Source organism: Micropterus dolomieu, linkage group LG20, assembly GCF_021292245.1.
Source record: "Micropterus dolomieu isolate WLL.071019.BEF.003 ecotype Adirondacks linkage group LG20, ASM2129224v1, whole genome shotgun sequence".
NCBI classification, from domain to species: Eukaryota; Metazoa; Chordata; class Actinopteri; order Centrarchiformes; family Centrarchidae; genus Micropterus; species Micropterus dolomieu.
Window position 1 is genome coordinate 17,796,822 of NC_060169.1, and position 13,862 is coordinate 17,810,683.

The 13,862-nt window shown below is 40.5% G+C and overlaps 1 protein-coding gene and 1 non-coding gene across 4 annotated transcripts in view; both read right to left on the reverse strand.

Moving 5' to 3' along the window:
- Nucleotides 1–1,319: 1,319 nt before the first annotated feature.
- dennd2b (DENN domain containing 2B) overlaps nucleotides 1,320–13,862 on the reverse strand; it is a 51,097-nt gene continuing 38,554 nt past the window's right edge. For all 3 annotated transcript variants that reach the window (XM_046032194.1, XM_046032195.1, XM_046032193.1), the window contains exons 15-20: nucleotides 10,341–10,518; nucleotides 8,715–8,756; nucleotides 4,706–4,817; nucleotides 2,906–3,145; nucleotides 2,551–2,637; nucleotides 1,320–1,827 (exon numbers count right to left, since the gene is read on the reverse strand). In XM_046032194.1, the coding sequence (XP_045888150.1) occupies nucleotides 1,793–1,827; nucleotides 2,551–2,637; nucleotides 2,906–3,145; nucleotides 4,706–4,817; nucleotides 8,715–8,756; nucleotides 10,341–10,518 (694 nt within the window). In that variant the 3' untranslated portion in view covers nucleotides 1,320–1,792. The remainder of the gene's footprint in view (nucleotides 1,828–2,550; nucleotides 2,638–2,905; nucleotides 3,146–4,705; nucleotides 4,818–8,714; nucleotides 8,757–10,340; nucleotides 10,519–13,862) is intronic.
- On the reverse strand, nucleotides 4,186–4,257 carry trnae-uuc. The gene has a single exon. It is a non-coding gene; the product is annotated as a tRNA-Glu (tRNA).

Below are 13,862 nucleotides of genomic sequence, written 5' to 3' on the forward strand. Positions count from 1 at the left end.
TAAAAGTAAAAAGGATTAGAAAGTTTACCTGAGCAATCATGCAGAAATATCACCAGTACTTAAATCATCAAAAGCACAAGTATTCATCAGTGTTACGTTTTTATTTATACATTATATTATTGGACTATTGCTGCTGCATTAACATATAGCCTAAGCAGCATTTAAATGTGGTAACTGAATATTTTACATACTGTTTGGTAGTTTAAAATCAAGTCGTTCGATACTTACAATGTTTTTATTTTTATCAAAGTCTCAATATTGCTTCAAAGCAAACATTTGGAAAAACAGAAAGTCTATGAATTTTATGGTGACATCAAATCACCGGATATTTCAAACTGTTATTTCGTCTGGTAGGGCATAAGTGGGAGGTAAGCATACAGGTTTTCCTAGTTAAGGTATCAAGTACCAACATGTAAAGTTATTCTCATTAAAAAAAAAACTGCATTCAAACAATTCTTACGGCATATTAAAGCAGCAACAGAACTCACACTGAGTATTAGTCCCCTTTGTGGTGTTAAATTATTGGTGCATTAACCTGCAAAAAGTCTTATCATTTGGCATGTGGTCCAAATGCACTGTGCTGCTGTGTAGTAATGCTTATACCTTATATCTAAAGCAACAGCCATCAGATAAATGTAGTGTAGTAAAAGTACAAACTCTGAATATGACATTTACAAAATGGTAACGACTAAGTGTTTATTAAACCTTCCTACCCTGCAAGGTAAGAAAAATGTTGTCAAGTAGGTGTTCAGCTTAATCCTAAACGGAGAACGCCGATATTTCACATCAAATGTCACCGTTAATTGCTATAAGGGACACAAGCAGAGGAAAAGTAATATGGCGGCTGGAATCAACAGTGAGCCTCTCAGTTAGGAGTGCTAATAACAGCGTGGCAGAGACAGCCAGCAGAGTGATGTGTACAGACGTAATAAGGTTACCAGCAGCATGTGGTAGCTCGTGCTAGACTAACGGTGCCTTTGGGATCTTACCAGCATCTCCTATTGCACAGCTTTGAGGGAGCCTGTCATTGAGATGTCAGATGTAAAAGGGGGTGATTTTTATATAATCTGGCAAACTGTGAATTACATCTATTTGTGATATCTGTATGCTTTGGGCCTTGTTTTAGTGAGACAACAAGTAATGAAGGCTGTGGAGTACATCTGTGTTGTTTGGATTGATAATTGGCCTTTTGGGTGAAAAATAAGAACATATTTATGATGGCACATGAGTCAAAATCATAGATTGATCCAACATTTAACAACAAAAAATTTAACATGTATATTATTAGTGAACACAATACTGCACACTCAGACATTTGAAGCATTTTAACTATTTTATTTTTAATAAAAGATTGCAAAAGACTCTATGAAGAGTTACAATCATTTTCTTCATTGTCTTGATGCATTTACAGTTTTTGAATAGGTTTTACACTCCTTAAACAGAGGACAACACTGTCGTGAAATAATGCAAAAAAATGAAAACATATTAACTGTACATCTATGCCCATGTCAAGACACACACACCCACACATTCTAATAACACTCTTCACAAGCATACCTGGACATCAGTGGTTACTCTACGGCTCACTCGCTGTGTACCGTCCTGCTATCACTATCTCATAAGGTACTATAAACATACACTGAAGAGTATCACAGCCAGCTTACAGTGAAATAATATGTACATGTTTACATAAAAAAACAAAAGACACAAAAGTGAGAATCATCAGAATGCAGACTTGAGACATCAGGTCTTCAGTTTGTGGTATGACTTAAAACAGGGGGATGGTTTCCCTTCAGTTCTTTTTGTGGAGAAACTTCATTTTACTTCCTGGAAACAGATAAAACAAATGCATTAAATCATGTAAAATGCACAACATCTGAGAGGTTACATTTAATTCAGGTTATTATACAGTATATGGGGGATTAAGCCAGGCTGAGATTAGAGGTTTGATCTGATTTAACCCTGTTTCGTCTGTCTGCAGTCTGTGTAGAAATCTGCATATCTGCTTAAATGTGTGGTTTCTTGATAAAACCTTTGAAGATCCCCTCCGGATAAACATGTTTAAAGACATTCAAAAAATACTCTGCTTTGAATAATAATTTGTGGTTGCCTCGTTCAGCAGGTCATTTGATAAGACTGCCATGGAGACCAACTCTGCACATACATCATTCTGCACAGACAAGCTCAAACATCAGTGTGAACAATTATCAAAACACATTATTGGCCTTATTATGACATGTTGACAGACTTGTCAGGACTATCTTGATGGTTTCTATCATGTTAGATACTTATGAGTTTCAATCCAGACAGAGCAAATGAGTAGCAGCAACTGAATGTTGGATGAGTCTGTGTGTGGCTCCCTCTGGCAAGATAACATTTGAGTCATGTGTGATCTAATCTTGTAGTGAGAGAGTGTTTCAACAAAGTTAGAGGAGGAATATTTGAAATTTCCCTTGAAGGTTGTTATGCAACCTGACTTTAAAACGGCTTAATTTTTTTTTTAATTCCTAGAATCTGTGTCTAGCTTTGTGAGTCTGCCGCAGGACTCACCAAGGCCTTTCAGAAACTTGTTGACTCCACTCTGCTCTGTGTCTGGCAGCTCCTCCAGATACTGATCCACCCTCTGCTCAAACAGACCTGTTAACAGGACAATACAAGAGATTAAAAGAAGACAACATGAAACATGTCAGTATTCCAGGAAATTAAAAAGCAGAGTGATGTGGTGAGAAAACATGCTGATGATGACTTTCAGCCACTAGAGATCAGTATTACTGCAGTGCCTCGTCCTGCACAGTAAGTATTAGAGTTGGTATAGGGGTATGAAGCTATAGAGAAAAGTTTGCAGATTTCTTAGGCAGAAAGAGGACATTCATTGAAACGTGACACTCAGGGAAGGACAGTCTACCTTTAGCCCGGGTCTTCCTCAGCTCCCGATCCTGAATGAACCCTGCAAACATCTGAGACTCCATGAAGACGCCCAGGAAACGACGGATGCTTTTAGACGCCACAGACTTGCGGAAGGCCTCTCTTTGGAAAACGCGCTCTCCGCGCTCATTCTGAGCGATGAACAGGGAGTAATGGCCGATGGTCTCCAGGAAGAAGCGGATGAAGGCCTCTGACACCAGGCTGTTCAAGGAGTTATACTCTGTAGACACGAAGGAGAAGTACTTAGTTCACTTACATCTGTATTCATAAGTAAGTAATAAAACAGACATGTCACACAGTTGACCCACGGACAGTCAGATAGTTCTTAAAGAAGCCTAAAAGCAGTCAGAGGCTGATTAAAGTTGAATACATGGTTTGGCTAAATGCTCAAAGCCACATAAGTAATAAAACTATACAACTATTGTTAACTGTGTGGAGATTTGGGGACATATCCCATACTGCTTGGTCAAATCAGCCTAAATCTAATTAACCACAAAATAAGAAATAATAATAATGTGGTTGCCTCTTTATTACTTCTATTCCTCTTACTCTGGTGTTGTCAGTATGCAAAAAGTATTGGAAAATTTCAGCAAGCTTCCAGAGGCACAGACCTTCATGGCTAGAGAAAAGACCCACACCGTGAACATTATCTGTGAAAGGAAATCTACCTAGAACTCAATACATTAAAAAACAACAACCAGAACTGTAACTGTGGGGGTGTCATTAAAGGAAAACCTCAACATGATCTGATGCATTCCCTTGCTTTTTTTATAGTACTGTTTGTTTATTTCCTGTCATTTTAGTTGTTTTGTATGGTAAATGTCATGGCCGGCTCGTAGGCCCCGCAGACTGTCGAAATATCACAAGGTACTTTAAAACCTGTGTGTAGTTTATTATGTAAAGTCAAGCTAAAACATCCATTTAATCTCATAGACTGCAGGCTGCACAAGTGTCTTGCTTTGGTTTTCGCATTAGCAAGAACAAGCTGTGATTGACATGGGGCACATGTAACACAACCACAGACACCGTTAGCTGAAGATTTTATTTTGGAAAAGAATGTGGAAAGCAGAGAGAGAAAGTCTGTCTGGATGTAGGGTCTCTTATGATATGAAACAATATGAAAAAGTATGTTTTTCTTTATTATTTTCTCTTGAAGGTCTTACATTTTGTTCTGTGAAAGACTGTAGCTGTTGTTTTCAAAAGTGCTTTACAAATAAAATTATTACTAATCCCTGGGGAAAAATCTACCTAAAAACCAACTTCCCATACCGGGAGTTGAACCCGGGCCACCTGGGTGAAAACCAGGAATCCTAACTGCTAGACCATATGGGAGACATGCACAAGACGGATTTGTGTAATTAGGCAGATTTTAAACTACAGACGCACCTCTAAAAAATAATTCTACTGATCTCATTTTGAAAGAAAAATACTTTAATGTAGTGTGTTTGTAGCTGTACAACTATGAGAAGGGAAAGAGCAACAACTGTTTCAGGGGTATTTTTTTAACCACCATATCAGAATATGTGGACCCTAATTAACTGTGGAACACCTGAAAAGTAAGCCTAATCAGTCAGCTCGACACAGACCTTTCATCATCAGAAACAACAGAGTTTCTCACTCTCTGAGTCTTTGTGACTCACTGTCATGAGTAGTCTCTGCAGAGGACGTCACCTCAAGTGCGTTTCACAGAGACTGAACATGTTCTGCCAAAGAAACTGTTGCTCCAATTAACAAGGAAAACATCTGTCTGCTAGTGAGGGATGATTTGTCACTTATTCACCTTCGTCTGACTCACTGTCAGAGTCCTGGTTGATGATGTCATTCCTCTGCTCCAGCGCTTGCTCAAGAGCTGCCTGAAGTTTCCGAGGCAACAGTGAGGCCTCATCGTCCATCTATAAACAACCGAAAAACTTTGCCGTCACTAGTGATAAACAACAATGATTGGAGAGTAAGTTTCAAAGGCTCTGACTGAAAACAGAGCCTGTTTAAAGAGAGCATCAGTTCAAAAAACACAATCTTCCTCTTGCAAATGAAAAGTTGAATTCATAAGCAATAAACATCTCAGTACATTCAGGGGTTTTGCTGCTTCAACCTTACTTGTCTGATATGACCAGTAACTTATAAATTAGATACATATTGCTGCTGTGTAATATACATTACTGAGACAGTTTGCTGACTTCATGACTTTTGCTACACTACATTTTAGTTACAGATAAACATTTCAATATTTTTTTTTCACAAAAGTAAAGTGATCATCTAAATCATCTATCATATTATATATATATAACACATCATATTATAAATATACAGTCCCCTCCAAAAGTATTGGAACAGTAAGGTAAATTCCTTTGTTCTTGTTGTTCACTGAAGACATTTGGGTTTAAGATCAAAAGATGAGTATGATACAAGAGTTCAGAATTTCAGCTTTTATTTCCTGGTATTGACATTTAGATGTGTTAAACAACTTGGGACACCGTTTGTATTAAACCACAGCATTCTGAGGTGAGCAAAAGTAATGGAACAAATAATCCTAAACTAAATAACATTTAATATTTGGTGGCATAACCCTTGCTTGCAATAACTCTCAAACCTCAAGCCTGCGACCCATCGACATCACCAAACTGTTGCAATCTTCATTTGTGATGCTATTCCAGGTTTTTACCGCAGCTTTTTTCAGTTCTTGTTTGTTTCGGGGTGTTTCTCCCTTCAGTCTCCTCTTAAGGAGGTGAAAAGCATGCTCTATTGGGTTCAAGTCAGGTGATTGATTTGGTCAGTCTAAAAGCTTCCACTTTTTTCCCCCTGATGAAGTCCTTTGTTTTGGTGGCAGTGTGCTTTGGTTCATTGTCCTGCTGCATGATTAACTTCCTCCAGTTTCAATGCATTTCTCCGTAAATGTTTCTGTACACTTCTGAGTTCATTCTTCTGCTACCATCATCAGTTACATCATCAATAAATATTAATGAGCCTGTTCCAGAAGCAGCCATGCACGCCCAAGCCATGACATTACCCTCCACCATGCTTCACAGATGAGCTTGTATGCTTCGGATCATAAGCAGTTCCTTTCTTTCTTCACACTTTGGCCTTTCCATCACTTTGGTAGAGATTAATCTTGGTCTCATCAGTCCGTAAGATTGTGTTCAAGAACTTTTGCAGCTCATCTCTGTACTTGCAAATTTCAGTCTGGCCTTGCGATTCTTACTGCTGATGAGTGGTTTGCATTTTGTGGTGCGGCCTCTATATTTCTGCTCTCTGAGTCTTCTTCAAACAATGGATTGTGATACCTTCACCCCTGCACTGTGGAGGTCGTTGGTGATGTCACTTACTGATGTTTTGGGGGTTTCCTTCACAGCTCTCACGATATTTCTGTCATCAACTACTGTTGTTTTCTTTGGCCGACCTGTTCGACGTCTGTTGCTCAGTACACCAGTAGTTTCTTTCTTTTTCAGGACATTCCAAACTGTTGTGCTTGCTATGTCCAATGTTTGTCCAATGGCTCTGGTCAATTTTCCTTCTTTTCTCAGCTTGACAATGGCTTGCTTTTCTCCCATAGACAGCTCTCTGGTCTTCATGTTGGTTTATCCTCTTTAACAGGAAATGCAGTCTTTATAGGTTTGAACCTAGGATGAAAACTTAGACTAGTCTAGCTATTTAATGTTTGGACAATCAGCCTAAGAGGCAACACCTGGGCAACAAGAAACATCTGTCAGTCACATGTTCCAATAGTTTTGCTCACTTGAAAAATGGGTGGGTTCAAACAAAGGGTGGTATGTCCTGAGTTGTTTAACACATCTAGATGTGAATACCAGGAAATGAAAGCTGAAATTCTGAACTCTTGTCTCATGCTCATCTTTTGACCTTAAACCCAAATGTTTCAGTGAACAACAAAAACAAAGGAATTTGCCTTACTGTTCCAATACTTTTGGATGGGACTGTGTAGATAAATATATTTAGTTCCAGACCAATAACCTGCCTCTGCACAAAATGGAAGCTCCTGTCAGGCATCATAGCGGCTAAGATGAGTAGGCACATGGCTCAATACATGGACAGGGCCCAGAAGGGAATGGGTAGTAATACCAGGGGAGCCATGCACCAGCTACTGGTTGATAGAGTGGTCACTCGAGACTGCAAGACCAGGCAGACCAATCTGTGCACCACCTGGATTGACTACAAGAAAGCCTATGACTCAATGCCACATTCATGGATACTGGAATGCTTGGAAATTTACAAGATCAACAGGACACTAATAGCCTTCATCAAGAACTCAATGGGGCTGTGGAAAACAAGTCTGGAAGCCAACTCAAAGCCAATTGCACAAGTCACCATCAAGTGCGGCATATACCAAGGTGATGCACTATCCCTGCTGCTGTTCTGCATAGGCCTGAACCCTCTCAGCTAGATCGTCACAAAGACTGGCTACAGATACCGGTTCTGAAGTGGAATAACCATCAGTCACCTCCTCTGTCACACTTGTCCGGTCCGAATGACAAGTGTGGTCGCATGGTATCAAAAAGAGGGAAGATGATCAGAACCGAGGGGATTGAACTACCAGAAGGCCACATTGCAGATGTTCAGGACAGCTACATTACCTTGGGGTGCCGCAGGATAACGGAAACCATGAGGAGGCAGCAAGGAAGTCCGCCACAGCCAAATACCTACAGAGAGTAAGGCAGGTCCTGAAAAGTCAGCTGAATGGGAAAAACAAGATCCGAGCCATCAACACATACGCCCTGTCAGTTATCAGATACCCAGCTGGTATAATAAACTAGCCAAAGGAGGAGATAGAGGCCACTGACATCAAGACAAGAGTACATCAGGAAGATGGCCCCCAAAGATGAAGGGCTTAGTGAATACCTCAGGCAGCAGAAACCCAAGGGTGAGGACAAGGAAGACGAAGAACCTTCATGGAGGGACAAGCCGCTGCACAGCATATACCACAGCGAAATAGAAGAAGTGGCTGATATCAAGAAATCCTACCAGTGGCTGGAAAAGGCTGGACTAAAGGACAGCACAGAAGCACTAATCATGGCGGCACAAGAATAGGCACTCAGTACAAGATCAATAGAGGCTGGGGTCTACCACACCAGGCAGGACCCCAGGTGCAGACTGTGCAAGGATAACCCCTGAGACAAGTACAACAGATAACAGCAGGGTGTAAGATGCAGGCACGAAGTGCGTACATGGAACGCTATAACCAGGTAGCTGGCATAGTGTACAGGAACATCTGCTATGAGTATGGGCTGGAAGTCCCAAGGTCAAAACGGAAGACACCTCCTAAGGTAGTTGAGAATGACTGAGCTAAGATCCTGAAGGGACTTCAAGATCCAGACTGACAAACTGGTAATAGCTAACCAACCAGACATCGTGTTAATCGACAAACAGCAGAAGAAGGCTGCAGCGATAGATGTGGCAATCCCAAGCGACGGCAACATCAAGAAGAGGGAACACAAGAAGCTTGAGAAATACCAAGGGCTGTGAGCCCCAAACTGGGAGAGTGGCTACAGGAGATTCCAAGTAAAACATCAGAGGTCTCTGTCCAGAAGAGTGCAGTCCTAGGAACAGCTAAGATACTGCGCACAACCCTCAAACTCCCAGGCCTCTGATAGAGGACCGAGCTTGAGGATGACACCACACCGCAAGGGGTGAGAGGGGGATTTTTATTTATTTATTTTTTTTCCTACAGTTTTACCCCTGATAAAGGTAAAGTGCTGTAATCTTGCAACTGCCACTTGATCACAGTGGCTACTGTTTAGTAGAAGTTATATAGTCTTGTTTTAAGTTCATAGACTAACCTGGCGGAGGAATCGGTCAGTTCCCAGGTCAACCATTAAAGCCTGAGAAAAAGAAAATAAGAGCGCATTATTATTTAGAACTAATTAAAAAAAAACTGTGAATCCCCTTCTTATCTCTTAAAGGTAGAACTGTTTATTCCATCTGCAGTGGAAACGTACATTTTATTGTGCAGCAAAACACAATCTGTGAAATACATAACCATCACCTTTAAAGAGGCTACAGTACAAAAAAATCTGATATAAAACCATAGACTGTATGTATGAAAAACATTTCTTAAGGGTTGTTTTCATGAGTCAATCAGCAACATGATGAGTGGTATAAACAGACAGCAGATGTTGTTGACAACACATTAGCAAGTCAGTATTAAATGTGACTTTTCAAGTTGTCTTTTCACATAAAACACCTCTCAGTCTGAGAGATATATGTAGATGTAGCCAGTGCTAAGATATGACAAAACTTTCACAATTTCATCAGCATTACCTGTATACTTACTTAAGCACACTGCTTCACTGGGTTTCTTCTCCCAAAATATTTATTGTGAGACACAACAAGAAAAAACAAATGACACTAGAGATCTTTGACGGGTGCTGCCTTTACACTGGCTCTGTACCGGCTTCAGGTCACTTGCTACAGTATGTATCTGTGTGAATGCTTACACATGCATGTAGAATATAAACACAACACACAAGAGTCAGCTACACTTCATAGGCTTGTGAAAATAAATATATAAACAAAACGATTGATAAACAAGAATATAGCAGATATGAGTGTTACCACACAGGACTTTCTTACATATGTTTTGTTGCAGGGCTACAAAAAACAATAATTTTCATTCATCAATTAATCTACCAATTAGTTTCTTGATTATATCTCGTACCCCTTTGGGTATTCATTTTATTGTCATAAAAGAGTAAGAAAATCTGAAAATAGTCACATTTGAGAAGCTGGAATAAATTAGTTTTTTTTTTTTTTGCTGTAAAAAAGAAGTGTCTAAAACGACTGTCCAATCAATGGCCAATAAACAATCAATCTTAAAACTTAAGATATGAACTAAACTTAAAATGTTTTTTTATTACGGCTGCACTAATTAATATTTTATATAAACAATGGATCAAATAAAGTATTGTGAGAGGGGTCAACTATACTGACCAAACTGGACAGATGATCACCCAACTCTGCAGTTCATACAGTGATATACAGTGTATGGTGATACTTTGTCAATCTTGTGTTTACAGCTTGTTCAAATGACTCCAAGTGGCCAAAAACACTTAATGCGCTTTAGTTGCTCTGTCTCAAAATGTTTTGAATCCTTTCCTTTTGTTGGAAGTCACCTGGCTGGTTCCCTAATATAATAAGACTAGAGGTAGAGGAGGTCAGACAGACACAGAAACAGTCGGCCAATTTATAACGGAATTACTCTGAATCTGTATTATTGTAAATTATCAACCAAGACAATAATATCCACTAGTCAGGGATTCAGAAAGTTGAGAACAAAGAGACACAGCCAGAACAATCAGGGACATCTAGATGAAGAATGTAAGAAACATTGGTCTGAAATGTAAAATTCAGAGTCTGGAAAAGAAACTGCGCTCAGAGGTAGACACTCAGGTAGACGGTGTACTCACCTCTTCCACAGGCAACTCCTTGAGCTTCGGCAAAGAGCTGGACAGCAGCCCCACCAGGAAGGGAGTGGGACAGCATACAATATCCAACATGGTGCCTGGAAGCACGGGGATAAAGGTGTGTTGCCAGGAGAAGGGGTAGAGAAGCGCCACCACCGCATGCATGCAGCTAGACAGGGTACTGGTGACAAAAAGAAAAAAAGAGAAAGACACTCACCATCAATCACACTAACACAACAACGCCCTGCAGAGGCCACACCAAATTAAACTCAACATGGTCAAAACAGGGCAGATGTTTCACTAGATAATGAAAAAAAATTTCCCCAGGACTTTTATATGAGGCATAACAGCACAGCTTTGTCCTCTGGCTTTAACACTTTGTTCTTCACGCAGCTCATCATCGATTGCACTTCCACTTCTCCCTCTTGGAGTTTAACACCATCTACTAGAAACCATAATGAGGGAGGGTGATCCCAATAAAATGCATTATTGTGACCATACTCTACTTTGTCTGCCGGGGTGGCGTGACTCTGACATGTTGCTATAGTTAAGCTGGGGGCTTGTTGACGCAATACCAAACAGCAGCAATTCGGTTTCAGTCCGACAGCTGTGGTACAAAATCGAGATCACAAATAGCAGCCCGTCTTTCTCACGATCCGTCGCTTGTTGACAGTGGCTGACCCTCCTCCCCTCTGTCCTCTGCATACTGTCCAATCCATGTACACAAAGAGAGTGAAAATAAACTGTGGGTCCAATCATGCACACACACACACACACACACACAAACACACACACACACAGTGGAGCACTAAATCAGTATGGATCAAGAACAAGACCCGGGATCAAATGTGGTATGCAAAAGCACCCCACTTGAGATATATACACTTTTAATGAGGAATGTTTTCCATGGTCGCTGTCATCAGCAGCAGACAGAACATCCAAGTAAACAGAAGTTACTCCCTTTTCTGTGACCTCATTCACACTGAAGTTTCAGCTTCAGCCCCGAGAAACTTTAACTACATTTTGGAGCAACATACAGAGAACAGCGATCAGATTGATTAGGATAATCAGTGTGCTGAGATAAATGACACACTCCCACAAACTTTTCCACTCCATTCTTTCAGGAGACATGTTTGCCACAGGCCTTTTCATCTTAACTTCCCATGAGTCAAATTGCCAAGAATAAAATGTGTTTTCTTGACAGGGTAAAATAGAATTACACCAGTGAAACCCCAAAGGCTACAATAACTACAGCGTTCAGTCTTTTTAGGCCTTTTCCAGTTCACTCATGACATGAAGCACTTGCAGCTTTGCTTTGGCCGGTCTGATTTCCATTTGCCTGAGGAGGGCTTGATAATTCCTAACAGATCCCGTCTCTTGGGTTTGACGGGTTCCAACAGGGAGTGATGGGGCACAGATCTCAGAAAACCTTAGCCACAGGCTACACGCGGCCCTATACACCACTGATACCAAAAGGATCAATTACACTCATTCCCCAACCACACACTCTTGGGAGAAGATGAACTTGCAGTGAAAACACTGCACTACCAGAGGTTGCCACTCAACGATGGAAAGAGAGAGGGACATTCCCGTTAGATCCAGACCAAAACATCAGACCCTCAGACCATACGTGGGTCGTAAAAAAAGAAAAGAAATGCTCTCTGGCCTCCGTGTCCACTAATATTAACACAATAGAAAAATAACAAGTTACAATTTAATTAAACCAAATTAAACATCCTGAATTAAATATTTGAATTTGATGATGCTTTATTATTTCAGATTTGTATACGTAGATAAGCATTGAGGTTGCAATGTGGTTGTATCAGATTGGATTATGCTGGATGTTGGCTTTAAGCCATGCAAGAGGAGTGGCTCTAGGGATGGAAATGCTGATCTGTCAGTTGGTCAGTCAGTTCACCACTTTGGTCCAGACTGAAATATTTTGGCAACTGGATGGATCACCATAAAACTTGCTTCTGCTCTTTGGTTTATGACCAAATACAAGAAAAACTAGCGACATTCCCCTCGAACCTCAGCTGCACTTTGTGTTTAGTGCTCATTAGCAAATGTTAGCATGCTACATGTTAAACCAAGATGGCAAACATGGTAAACATTAGCCTGTAAACATAGTCATTGTGAGCATATTAGCATGTAGCCTCACAGTGCAGCCTCACAGACACGCTAGCATGGCTGTAGATTCTTGTTATTTGTTGCCTTCATACAAGAGTATGGGAAACTGAATCCCCTGTCTGGCTTGTATGGCATTTTAGAAACTTTTCAGGCTGCAATAGCCTCTGAAAGAACATAGCTCATTTTAATTGATTCTTAGTAAAACCCAAAGCAACAAACTATGTGTGGATTGGTTGGAAAAGAAGACCAACGTGATATAAAGTGTGTGAGAACAGAACATTTTAAATGTTTAACCCAAAGTTTCACTTGTAAAAAGCATTGTAAGCATAAACTAAGATGCAAAGATTAATGTGATTCATTTCAATCTGATTACACACTTAAAAGTCATATAAATAAATGATTCCACTCTCAGGAAAAGAGAGAAGAAGAGGTGAGTTCTGTGGAGAGCTGTTATGTGTTGAGGTTTGGGAGCTAATCCTGACATATTAGCTCTCGTAGTTCTGCCAGGCCTGGTTCAGTGTGTGTGAGGCTGAGCTGGCAGATACTCCAGGAAACATGGGATCCAGAGGCTTAGTCTGTGAAGCCCAGAGGAGGAGGAAAAATTTCAGTGTCCGAGACAGAGAGAGGGGGCGAGACAAAAGCCTGTATCACCACATGCTTCACAGCTCTACTAAAGCACTGCGCTGTGTCTACCAGTCCTGGCATGGCTAAGACTGATTCCATAGACAGAGGACATAGAGGACTAGACTGACAGAAAACTCCACCACAGCTGTCAGACAACAGCTGTGGTGCAAAGCTCAGCAAAACCATTCTTCAATGTTAAAGCTCTTCCCAAGCTCAAAATAACACTTTGAAATCATATAAAGATGCAGCAGAGCACATACAGACCTATAGGATTCCTGTGACATATTTTTATCTCCTAGCAGATTGTTCTCTGCTCCCTTGGTGCCCCAATGGTTTTCCATCACTTCCTGTCTTTAGGGATCTCTCCAGCCCCACAGAAGGCAACAGCAGAAGCCATTTTACAATGAGAAATGTCTTCCCGATGGGAAACTCTATACATGTTCTTTAAACCACAATAACGTCTGAGTTTGATTAGTGCTGTCTGGAGAGCAGATGAATGTGTGCAGGTGTTTGTGTATGTGAGCGTCTACATGTGGGTGTAAACATTCACAAGAACGCCACTGATGTAAAAATCAGCTGGTCAGGCTCTGGTAATGGCCAAGTCTTTCTCAACTCTTTGAAAAACAGAAACATTTCACATGTTTACAGTGTGTGGATTTCACTCAACCCCTGAGTTAAATACCACATGGGAAACAGGTTAAGTTGTTAAAAGTGGTTTTGGTTTCATGCCAAAAAGTCTTTAAGAATAACAGAGGACTAAATTAAATAAGT